General features: G+C 37.9%; 1 protein-coding gene across 1 annotated transcript; it reads right to left on the bottom strand.

Annotated features, from left to right (window-relative positions):
• Nucleotides 1-904: 904 nt before the first annotated feature.
• Nucleotides 905-19,302, bottom strand: Smp_094980 (putative smile protein; the record flags this gene model as incomplete). The annotated part of the gene is made up of 2 exons (XM_018788841.1): nucleotides 905-1,003; nucleotides 19,129-19,302. The coding sequence occupies 2 exons, from the start codon at nucleotides 19,300-19,302 to the stop codon at nucleotides 905-907; spliced, it is 273 nt and encodes a 90-aa protein (XP_018654344.1).
• Nucleotides 19,303-27,377: the final 8,075 nt, after the last annotated feature.

The raw sequence follows: 27,377 nt of genomic DNA, 5'->3' as shown, positions 1-27,377 counted from the left end.
TTCAACAACAGTCACACACAACTCTTATCCTCACCTGTATTCTCTTACCTTGCCAACAAATATTTTAACAGTCTAAAATTAGGTTAGATGGCATTGCATTATTTTACCATAGAAATACGAAAGTGTTGATAAAGTGGTCCGTATTTACTAGCCATATCAACAGCATAAACTGAGCCGAATTAAGCTAAACGAAAAGGAAGTTATTACAGAAAAAAACCATCCTGAAAAATAAGGAAATCAATGTATAATGGATGAAGGATTGTAATTCAGATGCTGGTTGGAGGTATTCGACAAGAAATCCGACCCAGATAGCTCAGTGGCGTCGTCTTTGACTGTGAAGCTGGGTGATACGGGATCGAATCCGTCAGGGAGCATCAGTTCCCTCAAGATTACATGTACAACTTGCTAAATAACATGAAACTTAGGTCCATGGTTTTCTGTTAACTACCTCCAACCACCATCTCATCTCAACACAGTGGTTACATTCCAACTTGGTCGACAGAATTCGATCTGCACTAAAAAGCACCTGACACACATGATACTGATAACTACCGAGTGATCAATCAATTGTACAGGATTATAATTATTCATCATATATATTAATAAGTTAGCATTCACAAGATATACATCTTTTATGGGCAGTCATAATGTAAACACTGAAAAAACAAGTAATTTACTCTAGATTTTTTTCATGAATACATTGACTATTCCCTCTAAAAGTTCAGTCTGGGTCTATTGAATAATAAATTCACTGAATGTTGTAATTAAATTTTTTTAACATTAGCGTAGCGACTGAAAAATATAACTGCTGAAGTAATCACATTCGACAATGTTGAGTCAGACTGGACCTCTAACTCAAATAAAGAAGTAGTATTGAAGGTACACTGAGGACAAAAACGTATTTTTACATTGCTTGCCTCACATGCCGAAATTTCTGTAGTAATTTAAATGAACGTGTAAATGTAGGTGAAATTCCATTATTGATAAGCAATTGTTTCTGACACTAGATCATTTTGCTAGAACAATTTATGTATACTTATACTGATAGTTCAAATGTTGAAAGTCAACATGTTTTATTTATGCACCAAATTCTACCCTCCATTATGATCTAATGATATTCAACGTTTGACACTACATAATGTTGAGAAATACACATTGGTGTATTTTAAATCAGTATTTAAATATTATTGCGTTAAAGCTAAAAATGAATCTTCTGGATTCGATCCTGAATAATATTAGTGGGAGACATCGAAAACATACAACATTAGGAAGAAATAGCCTCCCAGAGATCGTTCGTCTTCAAAACACCAACTACAAATGAATCTTACCTTCACATAAACTAAATCACTTCAAACTTCTTGACTAAATGATATCTTTAGGTGCTTTTATTCCGATCATGAACCAATTTTCCAAGCGCAATATTGGCACCGTATTAAAAAAATCAAAGTCGTTTAACCAGTTTGTTGTGATTTGTCAAGTTATTTAATTTTTTTCACTCTAAATTATTGATATATGTAATCACGTGTATGTATCATAAAAATTCTCTACTTATAAAATGATTTTTCTGTGGACGACAGTGATATTTAGTTCATTATAATATCGAGATAAGTCTCGAAAATAAGAAAATATATGATAAATAATGTCGTATAACATAAGCAAAAGAGAAATAAAGCTTATCTCACTAAAATATCTTTTTCTTGTCATCAGTTTGTCCGATAGCTTTTCTTTTATTTACTTTGGTATTTTATTAGATAAAGTATATCAGGTATCACTTTCTAAACCAGTTGAATTTTAGACACCGGGACATATATTTTGGATATATGAAGACCTGAGAACCAAGTGGATTACAACCAGCAGCCTCCCCATTTCTTGAGTGATAATCTCTCAACCGAAATATAAGATTCCATTTAACTGCTTCTGAGTTTTGCTCCTAAAGCATAGTATCTTGTTTGAGAAATGCAATTGTTGAAAGTATCCGAATAGCGAAAGTTCGTTTTGTCTTACTAGTAAATTACCTAATAGCATTTATTCATAATCCTCATGCAGAGTGGTGCCTATGAATAATACATTTAACTGCGAGTTGTACTAGTTAGAGCTTTTCACCAAAACATCAGGCTGTCGTTTCTTGGACTAGTTATTATCGAGTTCGGCGAGCAAGTTGATCATGATTTGATTGATTGGATGAGTATATATATTACCCTGTAATCGTCCTTAGTGATTTACCTATATCGTCTCCCTTCCAGTGCAAATGTTTAGCAAAGCCAGGGTCAATGAGCAACCATCTTGAACCCCATAAACAAGAGTAGGCTGAAATGAGGTGTTGATGACCAGGTCTTCACCTTTCCAGATTTAAAATTCCTACCATATTTATAGATAGAGAAGCTTCCAATAACTTTGACGTTTTGAGTATCAGAATTGCTGGACCCAGAATTACCCCACTATAGACACTCAATTTACATGATGAGCGATTGGAGTTTCCCATTTCAATATTATTTTTTGTGGTTGGTTAATATCAACAGAAAACTTGTTGAAAGCGTGAGTCAAATGAAGCTAGACCACCAGGGAAAACATGGAAGCACTGGACGGCCGTTTCGTTCTATTGTGGGACTCCTCAACAGTGCGCATCCACGATCCCACACTCGCGAGATTCGAACCCAGGACCTACCAGTCTCGTGCCAGAGCACTTAACCGATAGACCATTAAGCCGGCATCCAACGGTGTTAATGTCTAACTTCAACTGATCCACGAAGTTGAGCAACCGTTCACCAATTGTCTTCAGTGAGTTGATATCTCTACAAGAGACGAGGTTTGAACTCCCCCAAATGCCCTGGTACGGCCGAGAGTGGGGAGAGTCTGCTCTCCCTCTCGAAATGCTCTCATATGGCCACGCGAATATATAGCCTCTGCCAGGGAAGTCCTACTCACTGCCTTCTCGTGGCGAGGGTGTTGTTTACGAAATTGAGGGCACGAAAAGCGAATGTCCGGCGCTTTAACCGGGTTGGTGGATGTGGAGGATCCACCTAGGGGAGTTGGAGAACCCTGATTCCAAACCAATGGTGCACATGGGCTCCAGTATCCTGATGGAACAAATGGTGTATAAATCAATCGTTGGTCACCGGCTACCATGGGACTGCATCTCCTTACGATGCTCCACTGCCTTGTGGACTAGACCTTCAGGTCAAAGGCTCCGGGTGTGGCCCCCTAAGAAAACCACCTGCTTCAGTTTGGGCACCTGGGCAGTATCACAGCCCTCACACAAATCAAATGAGATTTGTGAGGCGCATATTTATCTGGTGCCCCTTTGTACCAATATTTATGTTTAAATAAAATTAAAAAAGAGCACATAAAGCACATGACTTATAAACTGAGATTTTAAAAGCTTTAACTGTTAAGATACAACCCACCCTATATTGTAAATCACCGGGTTTCAGACACTTGGATGCAAATGCTGCCTATCAAGATGTTTATGAGTTGGTAACTCTTCTAGAGGTATATCCAGAAGTTCTAGTGAGAAGCAGTATTTATTTTATTTATTTATTTAAACACATAAATATTGGTTCAAGGAAGCACCAGATAAATATGCGCCTCACAAATCTCATTTGATTTGTGTGAGGGCTGTGATACTGTCCAGGTGCCCAGACTGAAGCAGGTGGTTTTCTTAAGGGGCCACACCCGAAGCCTTTGACCTAAAGGTCTGATCCACAAGGCAGTGGAGCATCGTGAGGAGATGCAGTCCCATGGTAGCCGGTGACCAACGATTGATTTATACACCATTTGTTCCATCAGGATACTGGAGCCCATGTGCACCATTGGTTTGGAATCAGGGTTCTCCAACTCCCCTAGGTGGATCCTCCACATCCACCAACCCGGTTAAAGCGCCGGACATTCGCTTTTCGTGCCCTCAATTTCGTAAACAACACCCTCGCCACGAGAAGGCAGTGAGTAGGACTTCCCTGGCAGAGGCTATATATTCGCGTGGCCATATGAGAGCATTTCGAGAGGGAGAGCAGACTCTCCCCACTCTCGGCCGTACCAGGGCATTTGGGGGAGTTCAAACCTCGTCTCTTGTAGAGATATCAACTCACTGAAGACAATTGGTGAACGGTTGCTCAACTTCGTGGATCAGTTGAAGTTAGACATTAACACCGTTGGATGCCGGCTTAATGGTCTATCGGTTAAGTGCTCTGGCACGAGACTGGTAGGTCCTGGGTTCGAATCTCGCGAGTGTGGGATCGTGGATGCGCACTGTTGAGGAGTCCCACAATAGAACGAAACGGCCGTCCAGTGCTTCCATGTTTTCCCTGGTGGTCTAGCTTCATTTGACTCACGCTTTTAACTATGAAAAATACTAAATCTCCACAAAACCCCTTCTGATAAGAAAACTTTTTATTTTTCGATTAGTTCTTTTTCTTTTAAGTTTCAGTATTCACATAAACTATTATTGTTCATAATACAGATTACATGTAGAGTAATAAAATATATTTACAAAATTGCGTTCGCGTACTACAAATACATGTCCAGATACGTTTGCTTGTGTGTCTGCCATTTGAAACATTATTGGCTTGTACTTTTTTGCCTGATCCCATGAGCTATTTACTATCTTGTGTTTTTGGTTTTTACTCAGAAAGAATGGTAAGTAATTCTAGTTTCCAATGCGAATAAATGAGAGGCCAGTAAACATCAATGGTAAATATATTTTCCCTTAAGCGGGGGGGGGTGTAGAAATAATGGGGCGACAAGAAATCTCGAATTTATTATAGATGGAAATACGCTTATTAATATCTACTGAAAACTCCCATTTAATAGGTACCAAAAGATAGAACATTCGGTCAGTAAAAACTAGTGAAGGTATAAAATATGTATTACAAAACATATATTAGTAAAAGTCATTGAAGAAAAGATCTTTGTTAATCATTCAACAGTTGATGAATAGAAACTCTTACAATCAGTTTTAATTTCTGTAATTGATGTCATCTGCAAACTGTAAAAGGGTGAGGTACTGATGTAAAGAATGACCTGTCTATTTTACTTTCTATCATAAATCTATCTGAGACAGATTCGGTTAGAAAAGTTATTTTGGTAGATATAATCAGAGTTTAATATTAATTAGTTCAGTCGTATAAAATAATCAGATAAAAACTATAAGTATATTTTGCGTACAAACAAAGAAATTGATCCGTTTAAATACAAGATTTATTCTTACATACTTATTTACGCCTGCTGACTCTCATGAAGGAACACAGGCCGCCCACCAGTATTCTTCATCCAACTCTGTCCTAGGCAATCCCACCCCGTTATTTACAGTTAATATTCATCCTTTTCATGTTTGCTTGCAAGTCTCGACGCAGTGTGTTTTTTGGCCTTCCTCTTTTCCGTTTCCGTTCAGGATTCCAAGTTAGCGCTTGCCTCATGATGCAGTTTGGTGATTTCCTCAATGTGTGTCCTATCCACTTCCAGAGTCTCTTCGTAATTTCCTCTTCGGCTGGAAGCTGGTTTGTCCTCTCCTACAGTAGATTGTTGTTGATGTTATCTGGCCAACGGACAGTTGTTTATAAGTACTTGTAATTTTTGATAATGGTTGCAGCAGTTCTCCAAGTTCAAGTCGTTATATCCTAGCAAAGACATGAGTACGGGTAACTTCCGGGACCTATTAACGGACGATTATTCTATATACATTCTTGTTTAACCATTGAGTGATTAGATTGTGTATATTCACATTTATCTTATTATAAGCTTTATTTTGGCTTATGAATTATTATTATACGACTCACTGTCCCTAAATTATACTCAGTTTATTGATTATTGTCACCCACGTTCACAGCCACATTTGGCTTGACCTTGTACAAATATCATTTTCTATTTTATGGTGTGATGCGGTCTGTCTGTCTGGTATATACACCGAGTATGCTTGAAATAAACGATAGGCATAGCAGAAGCTGCAATTGGTGTTCTGGACTCAATTGGAAGGGCTAGGCGGACAAGGGACCAATAAGGACGCTAGACTGCTCATACTGGTCGAACGTCATTGATTTGGCACAGTGTTAAGATTAGAAAAGTCGTATTTCGATTAGTGGATAAATCACGTGATAAAAGCCGGACATAAAATCACAACAGATTGGCATATGGACTATTCTTTTTTAAATTCATAACGCCAGCTCCGTACAGTAGGACTGTCTTGATGTTCGTATTGAAGATTCGCACTTTGAAATTAATTGACAGACTTAAGTTCCATATCGGTTCAATTAAATTGTAGCCTAAACATAATTCCTGTCACAATCAATAGTTTCTTGAAGAAAAATCGAGGTCCTGGGTGCACTGAAAATCAATTTTTGTTTATTCCGAGACTTCACAGCAAAGCTAAAACTTAGACATCCTGCGGAATGTAACTGAGAGCAATTGATCAGTGTATCAAGTACATAATTGATGATATCGTATAAATTCATTCAGTTCATGATATTTTGTATGACTAATTTGGTTGAAATTATTTATCACATACGCCCATTCATTTTGAAAGTTGAAAATCTATTTAGGTGAAAATCAAATCTAAGTACATACCTTGTTCCCAGTAGATGATTTATAGGAAAGTTTAAAGAGTTCTTTTTACACTGAGGGACTCCATTTTAAACTTATATTGAAACTAAATAATATCAAAAAGTTTATTCAGATGTGATACTTACCACTAACCAGAATTTTATCATCCTATAATTGATCTAATTTCGTTTTTTAGGAAGAGTACAGTATTTTGGACTTGCAATTCTATCACGATATTTATTGACGGCTTGAATGTATTACTTTAAACAAAAATAATTGTTTGCGCTAAAAGGTGAAGTTATATATCTTTAATTCTCTTATTTCTTCTTTTCAGTTCATTAAATTAATCCATATCTTAACTTGGAGAAATAATTATTCTAGTCATCTTATATTTAATACTACATCTCTTCTTTATACAACGCTAACTTCTGAATAATTGGTTTGGAAAGTTCATTACTTTTACGTAAAACAACTGATATCCTTGTATATTTGAATTGTAACGATATCTAAGATATTAACCAATCATTTAAGTTAATGACAAAGGAGTGGATTCGTATAAATATATAATACAATTGCCGAAAGAACAAAGTTAGCTGATATTCGTGCACATTTATGTTAACAAACTTTCTGAAATGTTTCAGGATTTGACAAGATTCATAATGAACTGGAGTGTTCGTATTCTTAAAGTATACATTACGCTTATGGAGTGAATTAATAGTGTTAAAACTGCGAGAAACAGTCTAGTGAATTAGGATAATGCAATAAATGTTATTCCATCTGTCAACCGGGTTGAATAAATGTGTTATCTAATCCGAAGAAAACATATAAGTTGCACATAATTGAAGTCGCCAATCTGTAAGATAAAATATAGACTTGAAATTAAATTACTGTATATTACCTGTTCTATTGGATAACTCTCAATGACCTTTTGTTGATCTGCATGCAGATGATATTTGCTGGCCTGTAATGTGTAGTGCCGCGATTCGTTAATCGTTCGTTTCGATAATCGATATAATTCTAATCTTATCGGCGCGTAAAATCAGAAGACAAAGGATAGCAGCAACTACAGTTTATTGTCGAATAACTCAAGTGAGAAAGTTAGCAACACCTGAGCGAATAATAACGAGCGAGTGAACAGGCGAATAAGCGAAGGAAGCGAACGAGGCGAAAGATGATGCGTATTGGAGATGGCTGGGAAGCCAACTCGAGAGCGAGGCGAAAGATGATGCGTATTGGAGATGGCTGGGAAGCCAACTCGAGAGCGAGGCGAAAGATGATGCGTATTGGAGATGGCTGGGAAGCCAACTCGATTTAAGCAAGCGTTAATCAACATTTATAGTCGGACAAAAATGAGTGACAGACATGCGATGAATAAGATACGAAATGTGTATACACATGCGCTCATATAAAAATATAGCCAAGGTTAATAAGCGAATAATGAACAAGATCAAAATATGACTCATGACAGGCGAATTGGCTTGGCCAGTAGCTAGGATAAAGTATATGGGCTTAACAAATAAACTGATACTACATAGCCCCCTTGTAGAAAACAGCACATTTATAAAAAAAATGTCTGTTTTCGAAAAATAACACTGAAGCGGTATGTGGATAGCGTAAAAATGTTGGAAAAAATGGTACAATACCTGATAAATTACAGTGGTATGTGAGGGGTGAGCGTATTAAACGAGTGCATACTTATGTAAAAATGTACATGAATATTGTCAAGGTGCGGACAAAAATTGAAATGCTAGCACATGATTACGAGTACATTAGTAAGCGTACGAAAAAAAAATTTAACATGCATATATGTCGTGACTGTCTGAATGATAAAATAATATGTTCATATGAGCGATTCGAAATATCGCGAAAATAGTGTATAACAGTAATTGGTCTGTGGTGCCGACTGAATATGAGGATGCAGATCAGTGAACTATGACGTTCTGATGAGCCGCAGTAGAGTATATAGCGTCGATTGGCGATGAGTGTATTCGAATTTACATAACTGAAGTTTATGTGAGATAAGAAATAATCCAGCCGTAGGATGATGACTGCATCAACGGTTGATATTCGTTGCTGTACTGCTATTGATAATGATAATAAAATGCGAAGTCAGTGTACGTTGTCGTTTGCGTTGAGTTATCGCTAAATATGTATTAGTAGAATGACCAGAGGAACAGGATAGTGACTGATGAAACGAGATATGCGGAGTCGTATTCCTTTTTGGTCATGAAGCCTAGCGTGGTTTGTGTAGTTAGAGGGATATGTGCTCAACCTCGTTTGTTACGAAACCGTTTTAAGGCGTAATAAAAATACCAATACATATGATTATCGATGACAGTGAGTGAGACTGACTTGAATGAGACGAACAAGAGTGTATCTTTGAGAGACCAGCTCTAAACTCTATGTTCTTGTATACCATGCAATGGAAATAGAATACTAATTGCAGTAATCGAATAGTGTTTATGGGTAACGGATGATGCAGCATTCAGAATAGATAATATGAACATAATCATTAATAATCGGCTGTTAATGCGGCGTTGAATATTTGATTTGTGTATAGACATTAAAGTAGGGATTATCGTGAAATAAAAATTGCGGAAGTTCGGTTCAGGTTGTCGCTGAGAATGTAGGGGACGACGGTTGCTGCGTACCAATGAAATGAATGAACATTAGTTGCATCGAGAACATAAGTTCCTACTATCGGGAGTGTGACTCCAAACTTATGTCTATGAAAGAGTGTAATATTAGGCCGAAAATGACATGAAAAAAATTGGAACGAACTCACTTGAATCAGGAAAATTGTACGTCATTGGATAATAAAAATAATCCAGTGAGTTTCGAATATCATAACGTGTAATGTCCATATAATTATAATTTGTTTGATCAGTGATTCGATTGCGTAAATGTCATAGTTTAATGTCAATACGAACAAAAATAATAATTCCACGTTAGATGATTATATGGCATTATTGTAATAATGAGCATATGATGATCATTCGAGTCGTAACGGAATATGTCGTCGGCGGTTCCATTTTGGATTTGTGTTCGCTCGTCGCGGTCGCCAATTATGTTGTGAGTTCGTACGTAGAGGTTGTCGATTCTGGTCCATGTTCGTTCGGCGAGGCATCCAATTCTGTTGCGTCGTGCTCGTTCGGCGAGGTATCCAATTCTGTAGCGTTGTGCTCGTACGGCGAGGCAACCAATTATATTGCGTCGTGTTCGTTCGGCGAGGCCTCCAATTATGTAGTGCCGCGATTCGTTAATCGTTCGTTTCGATAATCGATATAATTCTAATCTTAACGGCGCGTAAAATCAGAAGACAAAGGATAGCAGCAATACAGTTTATTGTCGAATAACTCAAGTTAGAAAGTTAGCAACACCTGAGCGAATAATAACGAGCGAGTGAACAGGCGAATAAGCGAAGGAAGTGAACGAGGCGAAAGATGATGCATATTGGAGATGGCTGGGAAGCCAACTCGATTTAAGCAAGCGTTAATCAACATTTATAGTCGGACAAAAATGAGTGACAGACATGCGATGAATAAGATACGAAATGTGTATACACATGCGCTCATATAAAAATATAGCCAAGGTTAATAAGCGAATAATGAACAAGATCAAAATATGACTCATGACAGGCGAATTGGCTTGGCCAGTAGCTAGGATAAAGTATATGGGCTTAACAAATAAACTGATACTACAAATGACATTTTGTGTTATTTACTCTCATGTATTCAACATAAAAGTTTGAAATGCGGACCCACATGAACAAATGTATTTTATAACGAAAAACCAGGTCAACCTTTGAATAACACAATTTTGTTTCCGAAAATAAATCTTTTCTCTGAATGACCTGATGGTGTATTTAAATTCACTGATTAGGAAATTATATTAATGTTTCCATGGAATTGAAACTTTTAGGTTCATTTTCATTTTGATATGCAACATATTTTGCCGAAAACAAATGAAAAGTCAAAGCTGCTTTTATAATTTATGTGATATTACTAATTTAGTCAGTTAGTAAAAGGCAAATTAGAAGTTAGTAAATGTGTACATCGGTTCAAGTTATTATCACCCGCTGGTACATCAAAATAAACTGTCAGGACGAATCTCAAAGTAGTGGAGATAGTAATAATTTTAATGGTAATGGAATTGACTAGACATTGAAGATAAAATTCAAGAAGGAAGTGTAAATTAGTGAAGATACGACTAATATTCTGATTTTACAACCTGTTACCAGTAGCACCTTCTATATGCGAAGCTTATCCCCGACCAATGGAAATCAGAAGTCAGACGAGAAGAGGTAGGAAAGATATATTTGATACGTTACCAATATATCGCGAAGCGTTTATTCTAAGCTGGCTAGTGAACGTAGGAGCATTGTCCCACTCTGAGTCGAAACGTGATCTAGTACGGATGCATGACCGAAAGCTTTCAGTTAAACAAGTTCACTTAAACAACGTGGTCAGCATCCAATGTCGAACACTTAATGAGCTATTGATTTTGGGGAATTATTTACAGCTACATTAGTAAATCAATAAAGTAAGAAAATTATTTGGAATTCAGAAACTAAAAGTTTAAAAGAAGACAAAGAGAGAATGCTCCTGGTCCATTTTGAACCATATCATTCAAAGATCCTAATCGTTGGTTGCGATAATCATGCGAACCCCAATGGATTAGTTTATACCTGCATGTGTCATTCTAACAACTAATGTCTACATGGACTGATATCATGTCTTCGTTTCATTACCCTTTGCTTCCTTCCAGCCAACTCCGACACTAGCCATCATCGCCGATCAAGATCACCAATAGATGGGCATATGTATTACGTGTCCTAATCATCTCAGTCGATAAAGATTCACAACCACGTCAGTTGATTTTCTATGCTCACTTGGTATCTTTTGTCTAACCTCATGATTGTTGAATCGATGTTTCAAAAGTGTACGAGCAACGCTTCAAAGACACCTACGACCTAATAGTAATGACCTATGAATATCCTTTATTTTCAAAGGTCATGTTTCATACCTATGAAGAAGAACGGCTAGAGCAGCTTCACTATATACTCGTCTGTCGGTTATTGTTGTCTCGTTGTCTCCAATTTCTTGAGACTTGAGTTACTGATGGACATTTCATGCCATGTTGCTCAACCGGAATTCCGATTACCGACCAGTTTATCTATATTCCTAGTATTACCGTTGACCTAAGTATCAATCGTCACATAGACCGATTAATCACAATGGAGGCCTCACCGTTTGTTGGTCCATGAGCTACTTTCAACTCTGTGGCCAATAAGAAGAAGTAGATAGCGAGTAGACCAATTGTCTACTTGTGATGTTTAAATAAATCAATGACTTCTTCGTATTGATGACTGTTGTAATTTTGAATTCCAAATACAATACATTCGTTCGGGCTCATCTAATACTTCTTGATTACATTGCGTTATTCCGGGGATTACTAGTTTATACTACAATTCAAATACTTCTAATTATCATATTGGCGTCGCGATGGAGCCTGCGATACAACAGTTGGACATTCATTCAACTTCTGATGCTTTTGAGGAGTACATGGAAAGGTTCGAAATCTGGGCTATGACCAAGGAAGATGATGAGGATTTTAATATTGTGGCCCATTTCCTTACATTCATCGGGAAAGAAGCATACAGCCTTATAAAGATTTTGGCACTTCCAGACAAACCGATTTCACTCCCCTATGCAACTCTCAAGCAACTACTGTTGGATCATATAAAGTATACAAATTCCGGATGCGGTAAGAGAGAAAAATCCGATAAAATGACTCTCCAGAACTTCAGGAATTCCACTTTAATAAGTCGTCGCAGTTCGATGCGTAATCAAAGTTATTCAGATAATACTTCATTGAGCTGTGAAACAGTCCATGATGATGAGCACGAGTTTAGTAAATGCTTGTTCTGCGGCAAGTTTCACCCATGTAATTCATGTATATTTCGTAATTCTAAATGCTTTAAATGTGGTATAACTGGACACATTCAGTCAGTTTGTAATACCATGGTTCATTTCGCTGAAAGTAATGCTAAGATGGACGCTTCCAATGATCAGTTATCTTTATCTAGAAGTAGTATAACGTCATATAACAGTCCAGAGTTGAATGAAACCCAGAATCATTGTGAGACAAAAATTTTTAGTCAACAAACTTATCGGATTTCTCATGTTATTGTACCAAATATGGTTTGTCGTGATAATTCACATACTTCTGATGGAATTTCTTACAACTCTGAGAACAAAATGTTGAATGAGTCAAATCATGATCAAAAGCCAGATTCAGTTTTGGTAGATGCAGAATTCCCTGATGATCCATTATTCTCTAATGAAACTCTTATTCAATCTGAGGAAAATATTTCAGAGAAATCGAATTCTGATATCATGTCAAGTGTCAGTGGTCCTCACAATCAATTTATCTCTAATGATATTCCTAATGAATGTGACAAATATGTTCCTAATGAGTCGAATTCTAGTCACATTTCCGATGTTCTCGTATCAGATGTTGCATATTCTCACGAACAATGTGTTTCGAGTAGAATCCCTAGTCAGTGGTACGATGAATCAGATGGGAAAGCAAAATTTCCCGGAGCAACCAGAGAACCAGTTTGCCCAGAAGTGAAGTTTGCACAGACAGAGAATCCAAATCAAGTCCAAGATTATCCTAATGAATATGAGGCAGATGAATGTTTTCTATTCGATTGTTTCGCAGGTAAATCAAGCCTAGTTAAATCACATGTGTTAATTACATATATCAATGCATATCCATCTGTATATTCTAATATGAATAACAAAAAGTATATGTATCATGATTTTTATTCAAGTCAAAGTCACATGATGGAATACCTCAAATCATATATCAGTGTTTATTCCCAAATACTCACATGCAGTAGTCGATGCGTAAGATTTGAGAAGATAATGCAAATTGGGAACGTCATATTGGCTAAAACATTGCGAAGTAAGGACCCAACATTATTTCGTGGGGGAGGATATTGTTGGAAAGTCCATGATGCAAATTCTAAATATCAATGGTTTCACTACAAAGCCGGCATGCTGATTGTATACAATTCCAGAACCCAGGTGAGTCTGTTCCAATTTCGGTTGTTAATTCTAATACTAATGAGTGCATTCTAGATAATACAGAGTCTACATCCAATACACCGTCGGACAGATGTAAGATGAACTTAAGAAGAAGACGAGCAATCGATTACAGACACTTACACTCCAATTCGAGCTGTGGCGGATGTGATGTTTAATTGAATTCCAAATACAATACATTCGTTCGGGCTCATCTAATACTTCTTGATTACATTGCGTTATTCCGGGGATTACTAGTTTATACTACAATTCAAATACTTCTAATTATCATACTACTGCACTCAATTCTATCATGCAATAATATCTTTGAAATGACAGTACACCAAACAAAGAACCATATTTTTAAAGACATTCGTATCATAAGTGGTAGAGTGCATCTACATTAAACAGAAATATATTATCTACATATTCCAAGTAAACAAGAGAATGTCGTAGAAGGAGATGGATTCCTAATGAGTCAAATGATGAGAGTGTTGCCACAAAAAGAATGTCCATGATAAATGTGTATGAAGATAGGGGAAACGAACAATCTTGACGAAGGTCAATTTAAGTTATTAACTCTCGGATACACTATTGCTGTTCCACGTACTCGCCCTCTGAAAAGTGGCGGCCATTCCGGATTGCCAGAACTGATCACTCTCAAGCATTTAAGTACGTTCAATGGCCTAGTAAGTTTTTACAGATGATTCTGACCGAATTGTGCGTCTCTTAACCCTCAAAAGATCAACTTTGGGAAGACGCAAAACCCATCAATTTGGATGACAACGCGAAAGCGTTCTCCATAGTTAGGGAAATTATTGCAAAAAACTATGCTCTTACACCAGGACATCAAAGAACCTATTACTATTGCAATAGAGACACCCGACTCGGCAAATGGAGCAGTCTTACAACAATTGGTAAACACAACCTGATAACCTTTGACAATCCTCCTGAGATGATAGAGGTATGGCACTTTCGGTAGGGAACTCCTAGCCATGTATTGTGTTTTACGGCACTTCAACACTCTGTTGAAGACCGAGCATTTACTCTATTCACTGACCATAATTCCCTCAACATCTCCCTAAGCTCGCCTTCAAATAAGTACTCTACTCGAGAGTTTCGACAACTCGCCCGCATTTCGCAGTTTACTTCAGGTATACAACAAACTTCTGGGGCAAACAATGTAATGTCAGACGCCTTGTTTCTTACAACTTCCTTAAATAATTTCTAAGGAATCGACTTTCTTAACCTTCTCTAGCTTCGAAAAGAGGATGTTGATCTTCAGCAACAGTGGTCTTCGACAAACCTAAAACTATGAGTGAGACGGATGCGAACAGGTAAATGGACTTTACTATGTGACATATCTTCATGTAGGGATCGTCCGATCGTGCCCAAACACAGTCGACGTAACGTCCTTAATACGTCGCACAAGTTTTGACATTCAGGTGTTTGTGCAACCATAAAGCGCATGGCAGAACGAGTCTGTTGGTCTAGTTTGAATAAAGATATGGGGGAGTGGACAAGCTCCTGTGTAAAAGACCGGAAATACAATGTGATTGGACACAACAAATGCCCCTTAGGCTTTTTCGGAACTCTCGACGCTCGTTTGGATCACTTTCATCTTGGTTGGTGTTGACCGATCACACAGTGGCCAAAAGTAGTACCGATCAAGTACATTGCCGCTAAAACAGAGACCTGTGCCTTCATCAAACGATTAGTAGCAAGTTTGACTGCTCTTCAGTTATCACTTAAAGGCGTGGATGTTAGTACAATACTTCGCCGTTAGGAATCACACGATTTCGAACGACTTCCTACCAACCAGGACGATTTCATATACAGTTTTAAGCCTCACTCTCAGATGCAAATGTTTTACAGTGGACTCACGCTTTTTCACTAGTTTTACTCGGTATTCGCAGTACAGTGAAAACTGATTTCGGATACACTACAGTACAACGCGTTTTAAGAACGACACTCCGACTTCCAGAAAAATTTGTGGATCCTTCATCTTCAGAGAAAATGGATCTGAACTAATAGACGTGTGGGCTCACAAACGCTATACGTTCAGTTAAACCAGGTTCCAATTGATCACAGTCAACTGATGTTTTCGTTCAACCAGCCTTACGAGGTAGTACACGTTTTTGTACATTGCAATTTATTACTACGTTCTCTTGAAATGGTATACAGAGAACCCTTCAAAACCCTACGTCACAAATCTTAGTACTAAACAGTCAATAAGGACGGAAACAATGATAATGTCACCATACACAGTCTTAAAGCCGATTACTTGGAAATGACCGTAATTATATCGATTTTCTTCATGTACAGTCGAAAGATACGCGCCTTAAAATCAAGATACCCATCTCCATAATCAAAAATCAAGAAGAAACTTTTATGGTATCTCAGAATCCGTTCAAAACGATGCCCTTCTGAAGGACAGTAAAGTTTCCAGAACAATTAAACGATCACTGGGTGTAGGACACTGGTAGATCTTTTGTATTATCGTATATTTTTTGCGCATCACTAGTATTTCGCTGTACCCTGCTTTCTACATTATTGTGTAATAAAAGTGAAAATTTTTTCTTCTAACATTGTCAAATCCAAGCTAAGGTTGGCTGAATAATAACTGTCTGGGTAGTTTGGATACCCACTATTACCCCTTTGAAATCAGAACAAGGTGATTGGGGAAATAACGGCTCTAAGTTTCACTATAAATACAAATGTACATTATTACCTAAATAAATATTACCGCTCAGTTATTCAACCAATAATTGTTCCCTCAATAACCGATCAAAATTACAACAAATAGACAAATTGATAAGGAATATAAGAAAATTACCGAACACACCAAAAAATAAGTGTTATTCTATCATTTCTGGATAGATCAAGCAAAAATCGTTCAAAAGATAATAGTTTGTTGTTTTATAACACAAATTGTTTCCAATTGTGCTCTTACTGAATCACGAATCTCCAGTGAAACAAGTGGAAAAGCGTCAGTTCATTGTAATAATTTTGCAACGGGAAGTATTTCCACCAGGTCATGGGCTTTTAAATAATAGGTGGTAACTCAGATTCGAGTGACTCCATGAAGTTAAGTAATAATGGAAATGTCCAAACATCAACTGGCGTTTGTGGTCTGCAGAAAAGTTCAAAAGGTAAACCAGAATTTGGGACCCATATTTCGACGAAGGCGTGGGCCTCTGATTTAGAAATTATGTACTTTATATGTGTACTGCTTCTGACCATCATTTTAAGTGATATACACGTGCAAGGATATAAGAGCATCACTTTCATCCCTATGAAGCCTTATCAAATGAAGACGTAAAATGCGTCGGAGGCTATGTAAGAACCGAAAAGACATTATTGTTTAGTCACCTTAGTGTTTAGTGCCTGACATAGAAGAGTGCCCACTCCCTCACTCCTTTATTCATACCGCGCCAGCTAAATCTTTTTATAAAGAGGTTGATGGTAGCTTGAACGCCTGCATAAGATGTCAAAACGACAATACTTCGTAATGACAAAACCACCTCGACCATCGGATATTTAGGTTTGGCTGTTGTAACGCTGCTAAACAATTTATTGATTCGAGCAAAAAATTCGCTCATTAATTCCATGCAAGAGCATTGTTATATCCCCTGGTGAATTATGAGTGGTAAATCTGAGGTCTATTTATGGACAAATGTAATATGCCTATTTCCTATTGTATAGTTGTTAAATAACTGACCTAATCGTATTCGTGTTCCTCCTATCATAACCTTTATTTTGACCTTTGAACTATTATTATTGATTACTTTCCCCCTATCCACAGCCACATTGGCCAATTATTGTACAAATGTTATTTTTCTATTTTTTGGTATAATGTGGTCTGTTTGGTTAGTATATTAACCCAGTATGCTTGTGAATAATGATTTATATTGCTGAGGCTGTTATTTGTGTTCTGGACTCAACTGGCTGGGCTAGGCAGTAGCAGGGCCGATACGCAATCAAGACTGCTCGTACGTATTTTATGTATCATTGGACGTTTATGTATTAAGAGGGCATACGTTATAACAAGCATAAACGTCACTCCTGAACTAACGCCCTGTCAACGTCTTGTAAGAAGACGCGAAGCAATAGAATCGTATGATAGTGTTATAGTAAATAACCACCAAAAGACAGCGAATAATATAAAGCTCATGAACAATAAGCATGATGTCACTCCACAAACGGCAGGTCACTCCGTAGATCTGGAGGAGTCTGCAGATCAGAAACCTTTGGATAAGATAAGCATTCCAACTGTCACCATAAAGCATAAAGACATCCATGATCCCGGCAGTTCGTTGAGTAAAGTACTAACATGTGAGCCGTGTGACGACGCATATCCAACTGAACACATTCACTCGAAAATTATTCCCCCTAATGATACCTGAAGCATGAAATAACAGTAATATTTCTGACTTAAATATATCCCTTGAAAACGTTTTCCTATATGGAAGTGATCGAATGAAAGGACGAGGTGGAATCTGTCTTATTTACGCTCACTCAAACGTAAACTTACTATTATGTGATAAGTCTGAACTAAACAAACTGAAGGATTCGATGTAGGCTATTTTAAAGCCATCAGATTCCATCAATGGCGCTTCACACCCCCACTGTTAGGGAGTGACTCTACTCTTGATTGCACGGGTAGATGTAAGCACAACTCTTTAGAGCCTTTATAGCGCCGTAGGCTAGGGAGCTATCTGATAATAGTCTACACATCAATAAATGGACTCAATCCTAACCTTCTGCCCAACTATGATCCATGACCCAGCCTATAGACTAAGAAACAACACATATACACTATTACCGTAAAACACCCAAAACAAATGCGTTGTAAGTTTTTCACAGTGCAGTATAGTTTATTGTGGAAAAGGTTGCCAATAACTATCTGTAACTGTGACACTTTTGTCACATTTAAGAGACTAATAACCTTGTTACCAGACTCGAAAGAGCTTCATTAACTAGTCCTTTAACTCCCGCCCACCAATGAGGCAATTTATTATGGACCGTCTAATATCTAGACGGAACGGGAATATAACGAACTCCATTGTTATTAATAGGAATATAACCGAATTACAAAATACACGATTTGTCCTCGCCCACCATTCATTGATTATTATTCATGGCCTTCTGCTCTTAACCCTCACTTTCAGATTCCGAATCTCTATAATGGTTAAAGATACATTTAGCTAATCTCTTCATACAGCTTCCGTGTGAACAGGATGTGCAGAGAATAAAATGGAGCTGAAAAACGCTGATTCTTTCTGCAAATAGCACAAACACAATCTAAAGCGTTACTTGAAACCCAAAGATACTTGAAAAACAAAAACACGACTACAGAATGAAGGACGATGTTAGTGGCATGGTATCCTGAGGGGCTAAGCTCGTGGAACAAAAAGTTAACTCTAAACGTAAGGACAGTGAACGGCCTATATGACTTATGGCTTCTTTCCTGTGAAAATAAAACTTGGAAGAATTTTCATCAGACCTCATTCATAGGAGTCCCCCAGAAATCATTTTTGAAAAGCTCTGTTAAGCTTGTAGACGGACGTAAATCTTGATTGTCTCTAATAGCAGATACATCATCAAAGACGAATCCACAACCCAACGAATTAAAGTAAATTACTGAAGAGAACAGACACAGTAAAACCTCCTTCCACATAACAAAGGTGCAGCGTACACCAAATTGGTGCGTTTTCCAAGGTCATTAGTTTCTTACTCACCCAAACCTCAATGAACAAAAAAGGAGAATTATCGGTCTCTTGAGAACTGCATTTGAGTTGATGAAATGAGCTTCATTAACTAGTCCTTTAACTCCCGCCCACCAATGAGGCAATTTATTATGGACCGTCTAATATCTAGACGGAACGGGAATATAACGAACTCCATTGGTATTAATAGGAATATAACCGAATTGCAAAATACATGATTTGTCCTCGCCCACCATTCATTGATTATTATTCATGGCCTTCTGCTCTTAACCCTCACTTTCAGATTCCGAATCTCTATAATTGTTAAAGATACATCATCCTTCCTAAGTGTCATGTCTTTTTCTTCTCTTCTATTGCAAGTAGACAGATAGCTCACTAATCGTATGGATGCTGATCAACTAAGGCCGATCGAAAGAATCTCAGAATGTCCTAAATTCTTGTGGAGTGCTCAATGTTCACTTATCTTACCCTGAAAATTCTACAATCTTCTTTTTTATATCCTTTGATTTGTTATTAATTTTTACCATCTCTTAACCACATATAATCTGACCTGTCTCTTATAGCTTATACCATTAGTTATCTTCATGGAAGTGTGATATACTTAGTGGATGTCTAACCCATAATACAAATGCTTTACCCACCTGATTTGTTTGTAACATGGAACCAGTAGAGACAGTGTATTCGAACTATGGGTCTTGATTAAACCAATATTCATACTTACCACGAACGTAAGAGAGCCTAACATCACAAAAGGGGGGGAGTGACGTTACTGACCAGCATAGATGACGGTGGGGAGATAACTTCAATCCACCCGTTTCTATAGGGCAGAACATGTTAACTTATGGCTCCTTGTGTCAAGTTGGATGTCACGAACCAACAGTTCTTTCAGAACCACTTTCATTTATACAGTTGCTTATCCATTCACATTTTGTTTACACATATTTTCCCTAACATATTAGAATACTGTTGCTCAATAAGTACCTTAATAGCAGAGAAATAGACTAAGTAGTTATACCTTAACTATTCCTCCGTGAACATTGTCTGTTTTGCTTCTCGTCTTTTTTTTTCTTACACCTTTTCTCAGCTCCCTTGAGATACGCCATCGAAAACAGATATGGAACGGGTATCTTCGTTCAGCACCATATTCCAGAGAGATATAGTGTTGTGGTTTCTAGAGGCGCTCAACTTCACATGGATCTATGCTTGACCATCAACTTCATGTCACAACGCCACATTCATATAGCGCGGCAAATGTGATGTTGACAATACGTTTCTTACTAAAACTATCTATATTCATATCCTATAAAATATAAACCCAGCTAAGTAATCTACTATTGTGAAAATTGTCGGTTCTGTAACAATTTGGTCTTTTCTGTAAACTGGCATGCCTCATGTAACAGACTGTTATTTGAGGATAAATTATTATTATTATGAATCACTTGGCAACGTATCATTACTTGTGTACATTTGTTCGACCGGCAGTTGCAAAATTATCGATGATAACATATACTGAAGATTGGCGTTTTCTTTCTGATGCATGTCGAATTTGAAAAGGTCAATTTCTCGCAAACTCTTCAGGGAATTTACTTGGAACAAGAAGTACGCAACCAGGATGTTCATCCCTGAAGATTTATTCTTGAGGTATGTCTTTCTATAAACTACTTTTCATATGTTGGTAATGTTTAAGGTTGCCAGTCTTCCCACTGTTCGTCCAGTAATATTGTATATAACACAAACACTTTTATGACGCTTTGAAGGCTTTCGAAGAAAATACCTCTCGAGTTATCCTAGGGCAGACATTTTTCGAGCCAACCAATTACAAGGCTAATTCTTTGACGTATTGTTTTCCATCGTGTCTTTGATTATCAAAGAATGGCAATCAAAGAGTTATATTATCAGACTCTCCCAATCACTGAAAAATTAACGGAATGGACTGCTGAAATATTTAGAACCTTCTTCTTTGTATGACTGTCTAAAAACCTTGAAATCGAACTACCTGACAAATCGTGTTTGTCATTCACTTAATGACAATATTAAGACGGATGTTTTGAAGAAATTCATTATTTTAGGTGTTTATGGTGTATTTATTGAGAGGAAAAACGATATATGAATATCGCTCATTCACCAAACACTGCCTATTATATTGTTTTCCTCAAAAGTTGCTGTGACAGCTGAAGTTTCTTAATAAAGCTCTATAGATCGGGAACTAGTTAGTACTGTTCAACATCATATTTGAAACTGCTTAAGTTACGCCATGACAAACAACCGCATTGCACAGAAGAAAATGTACTCAGTCATATTTAAGATGCGCTTAGCCTGAAGTATATACATGAATTGTGAGGCAAATGCAGTTGAACAAATCTGTACTACTTGTACGGTGACCTGAAATTATAGATAACCATCTACATTTAAGCTAAGGATACCTGTGGCATCGACTTCAATGTCTAAGAATATGATGAACTATACAGTCTATATTTTGTAGTTGATCGAACTTACGTGTAAGAGTTCGTCTTCTTATGTGTTCCAGTAGCGTATGACGGCAAGGACACTGGCATATCACATTATATCCACGATCAAGTTTACATCTGCTCGCAACTCTTCTTGCTTCCATGCAAGCAAAACAAGATGCCCTCGACCAAAATTACCAGCTGAAACCACGATAACTACAAAGTAGAATTGATCAAAAAGCAGTTTATTTTAGGCATAAATTTAACGACTATGGCTAGTCTGAGAAGGGGATAGATTATTCTACCCTATTTTTTAGAATTTCTTCAGCACACAGTATATCTTGAACATGAAGCACTGCAAAGAACACTGGGTAATCATTAATAATCAGTTATTCGTAGCAACAATAATTTACAAACTGATAAAAGTGCTACTAACATTTATGACTAACCGGTTATTTGATATTTCGTCTTAATTTTTGAGTAAAACAGAGATAAACACAAAGTTCCCGTATCTAGAATCGTTAAGTTATTCTTATTTTGTTACGTTGTTTTCTGGATCTTATCAAGGTCTAAACAAGGACGCTGAGGTTCAGTAAAGAAATCGGTATCCCAGATCAGCTCAATCCCATTACCTTGTGGAACGCCTGGTGAACTTTGCGTAAATTTTGAGGTTTTCCCCAAAGTTGTAAGAAATATGATAGTTGTCCCCAAAATTTGGGGAAAAACCCCAAAATTTCCCCTAACATTTTGGGGATTTTCCTCAGATCTTGTGAAATGTTGGGATTTTGACGGCATTTATCTAAAGTTGAACATAGCCGTTTCCCTAAAATTCACCCAAACCGGAAACAATTTTCCCAAAAATAGGAAGGTTAGGACGTTACGAAGAAAAAATCGACTCAGCGTACGCACTACAAGATACAGAGCTAAATCAATGTTCTTCACAATGATTTTGTGGTTTTGCTGCAGCATAAAACTACTTTACTACGAGAACGTCCAATATTCGTGCAACCCATAGGACACCCTAATGAATTACGAAATGGCCGTTCAAGGTCGTTTGGACAAAACGGCGGGTGACTTTAAGGAAGCCTGGCTTTTAACCGTTCCTGCACGTCCAGCATTGTATGTTCAAGTTTGCCTACTATTCCGACGTGCTAGTATGTTCTCACTCTGTTTTTAGCACAATGGAAGATAGTATGAGTTATTCGCTCATGCAATCAACTTTAATGAAGACTGCAGTTACAACAATAAGTAATCATTTGTCGAATCTAAAATCTAATTCAAGCTTACTTGAAAAGTTACTATGTTTTCTTTTCATGAATAAGTAAGTCGTTTTACAATCTTGATTGCGTTTCGACTCAAGTGCTCAAAACTTATCGGTCAAGGAATTATTCAACCAAGTATATATTCTATTTTTACTATGTTCTGACAGTTATATTTGATCAGACGTTTGCCGTTGACTCAAATCAAAGTATGGGTGAATTATATGTCTCACAAACAAACAGTGACCTGGTAAAACGGCTAGAGTTAGTCGTTATCCGTAGTCTTGATCAGCTTGAATCCACAAAACGTGAATCGGTGTGTTACAAGAAGTAAGAGCTGGAATACAAGTTTTTTTCACTGTGCTTTTCTTATATTATAGGGCTAGCACTAATGATCCAGTTGTAAGTTCAATTTATATTGTAAATTTCTGGAGGACAAGCAACTGTCCCATATAAGAAGTTTTCTTGAAATCAGCAGGAAGAGAAAACATCTGTTTAATCTCTCATCTGAGCTTCAAAACTTAAAAGCAAGTTATTAATTTTAGTAGTTCTCTTGCGGATTTTTTTGATCCCAGTCGTTTTCTCCATATCCCGATTCTATCATCGTATACATATTAGTCTTGTATTTACTATGCAGTACGAACTTTCGGTAAATTAATATTCTCCAACTGCTCTGAATCTTCAGTGTAAATTTTCACGGACTACCAAAAAGCTCATTCACCACTAAACGTACTTTGTCATTTAATGTGCAGAGCACGGGTTCAAGTATTACTCTCAATTTAAAACAACACGAACGTAGGATCTTTGAATATTGTAAGTTGACATCTATTCACCATATTTTCTACCATTTCCACAAACGTATATATAGCTATTACTTTGAGAGATATCAACTCAAAGTATTGGTAGTAGATATTTGCATACATGTATTCTACCACATTAGACTAAGTGGGTCGCGTCGTCACTGGTTTCTAAGGTTAAAACCTAAGAAATGCTGACAAAACTGCTCATATTTTCTTGCTTTATTTAGTAAATGATGAGCTGTTTAATTGCTTATGTAATCGCCAGATAAAGGTGGATTAGATTCTGTCGTGCTTACAATAACACAAGTATATTATCTGTCTAGCCTTAAATTACAATTTATAGAATGCTCTTTTTAGCATTGTAATTAATAGAAAATCAAATGTAATAGCCGGTGTCATCAAAGTTTTAACTATCTGTTTTTATCTATTATCTTACCAGCGCGTTCAACTACAGAAATGTAATGTGTCAAGAGATGATTTAAAGGCTGAGCTTCAATTATTAATGCTACAGTCAAAGGTCCACTACATGAAACACCGTATTGGGGAGTTGAAGTTGGACGTAGAATCTAGTGAAACATACATTTCTGAATATGAGTCGCTACGCACAGAAATGGCGAATATTGAAAGTCTTCTGGTGAGTAGAGTTTAAACATACTTACATACAGCTGCTAATTTTTATACTTTCCAGAATAAATCGACTTTCACTAAGGCAAATAAATTGTTAACATTGCAATAGGACTGTGATTTACTAAAACTTTGTCTGGTGTGAAAATATATTTAGTTAAACTTACAAAGAATTGGAGGGTTGGACTACTCTTTATCTTCACTCACACGGTAGATTGCGATCCAAATGCTATCAGAAGTGTGTTCTACCATCGACTGGATAACGTTAAGAGAGTGTGCAGAACAGGCATAAGGGTGCAAGCTACCGATGTCAGACAAAAGTTATTTGGGTAGTGAATATTAATTAATTGGTCATAGGTTAAATAATAGAAACTGTCTTAGTGTTCATATTTTTTAACTAATCTAAATTTCAGTACGGTCATTACACGTGTTATCTCGACCTAAACTTATATTATCAACATCAGTTTTATAATCCCATTACATCCTTACGTTAATAATGTGTATTGGGACGATAATTTATCCATGACCAGCACGTATAAATTTCCCTCTTATTCTTCATTTGAGCTGTCGATTGTATTCCATGCTTCTCCTCAGATGTCGAGGTCTTCATAATCCAGTCGACCACTAGAAGAAAGAGAAAGTGGGAGAGTAAGCAGCCTTGTCTGACCCCGATCCTTACTGAAAATGCATCTGTCAGCTGTCTCTCCATGCACGACTTTGCACTGTAGTTCGTCGTATGAATTTCGGATGATGTTAACGAACTTCTCAGGTATACGGTAGTTTCGAAGAAAACTCCCATAAGGTCTTCCTATTCACGCTTTCAAGCGCGTTCTCATAGTCAGGGGAGTTGATGTATTGAGACAAGTTCCGACCGTTGCTGCTACCTTGACGTGGTGGTCGGGCTTGCCTAACGTGATGAACCAATCGAGCTATACTGGCTGGAACTATCGTTCCTCAAGTTCCCACCATGTCGGACAGGTCGGTTGAAGAGCGGTAAGACTAAAAGCAGCAAACTCAAGATCCGAAGGCGAAGTCGTACTGCTGACTGTACAGAGGTGTGACGGCAGTAAGGTGTTTCTCTCAGACAACCAGCATAACAGCGATGCCGCCTCCCCACAAGAAGGGGTGGGGTTAGAAAAGGTCGACCTCAAAAGTGCACACCACCTTAATCCAAGGATTACCGTCTCCGGCGGTAAGGTCTCGACAAGTACAGAGCTAACACAAAAATTACCCACAAGAAGGTCTTATGTGACCGACCTCAAACAGTTGTCCCTTTGGCACTCTAGTCACTAAGACCGACTCTAACCTAATTTCTTTTACAGGTACCTTTAGAAGAAGCTTTCCACAGTGTGCGCCAGCAGGTCTCCTTGGCTAACACCCCAGAATCTCGTACGGTTGACGCATGCTGTCTCCGAAACACACATACAGGATCCTCGTGTGGTCATTCACTTGACTTCACCTAGCTAAGACGGGGAGCTGATGAGATGCGCCCTCCGTTTATCTGGCAACCCGACGGCAAATTCTTGCGAACTGGTAGGTGTAGGCATAGCACCAAGTATGAGGGCAGAACAAGCACTATTAGAATGGATCCCCGTTAACAGTCACCTACATGCTGTTCGGCTAAACGGCCCCATAAGAACTCGGAAGGATGAGGACACACGTTGTCTTTTGGTCGTTTTCGCCTACGCTCCCACTGACTGCAGCCCGGGTGAAGTGGAAGATGACTTCTACAGAATGCTCTCTGAACTTCTTCAAAAAACTTAACGCTCAGACATAATACTCGTAGCAGGTGACTTTATTGCCCGAGTAGGTAGCTTAAACCAAACAGAAATACATTTAGGTGGATATTATGGTATTCTGGCTCAGCGAACAGATAATGGTGATGGTCTGTTGCAACTGTGCTCAGGCAATCGTTTATTTTTAGCAAACACTAATTTTAAGCGTAAGGAGAGAAATCGTCTAACATAGTGACCCCCTGAACCAAACCAACGATGAACTCAAATAGACCATATTGCCATCAGTCATCGTTGGAGAGGCTCAATAGAAGACTGTCACTCGTTCTGGAATACATGTTTAGACTCTGATCATGTTCTAATACGAGTACGCGTTTGTTTGCGCCTCACTGGACGCAGAAAACCCACACTAAGAAGACCCACTAGAATTGAACTCAGTAACGAGAAAGTCAGAATTGGACTCCAGGAACAACTGAGGTCACACTTAGGTAGTTCTGAAACGAGGCTAAACCAGATGTTGCTTGGAAAGATATACGATCAGCTTTGGAAACAAAGGGTTACAAAATACCAATGGACTTCTACTAAGTCTATTGCACTGATGGATTCTCGTAAACTCATCATATCAGGCTCTGAACACGATGAAGAGCGTAAACAAATCAGATCTAGGTTAACCGAAAGTCTACAGAGCAATCGTGAGCAGTGGTGTGCAACGAAAGCAAAAGAGGTGGAAAAGGCAGTGGCTGTAGGTAACACCAGAAAGCTTTTCAGACTAATAAAAGAAACTGGAATTAGGAAGTCAAGTGTAAGTGAGACAATATCGGAAAAAGACGGTACTTTTATCTGCTCTCAGCCCAGATGTTTAGAACGATGGACGGAACACTTTAAGGAGCAGTTCAGCTGGCTTGAAGCTACTCTACAGCTGCCCACCATTCCCAGACAACCTGAATGAAACATTGAAATAGACCTACCTACTCTAGTTGAAGTTTAAAAAGTTATAGGTAATCTGAAACAACGAAGAGCAGGTGGTCCAGATGTCAGTCAGCTACAACGTAGGACCAGGGATATATATGCACCGGTCCAAGTTGCCACACCTCATTAGCGATTAGGTTGACTAATATTGCAGCTGAAACCTGGGAACTGGACGTAATCCCATTTGACAGGTC

Source organism: Schistosoma mansoni, chromosome W, assembly GCF_000237925.1.
Source record: "Schistosoma mansoni strain Puerto Rico chromosome W, complete genome".
Lineage (NCBI taxonomy): Eukaryota > Metazoa > Platyhelminthes > Trematoda > Strigeidida > Schistosomatidae > Schistosoma > Schistosoma mansoni.
Note: the sequence above shows the minus strand (reverse complement) of the source record. Positions and strands in the feature narration are given on the sequence as shown.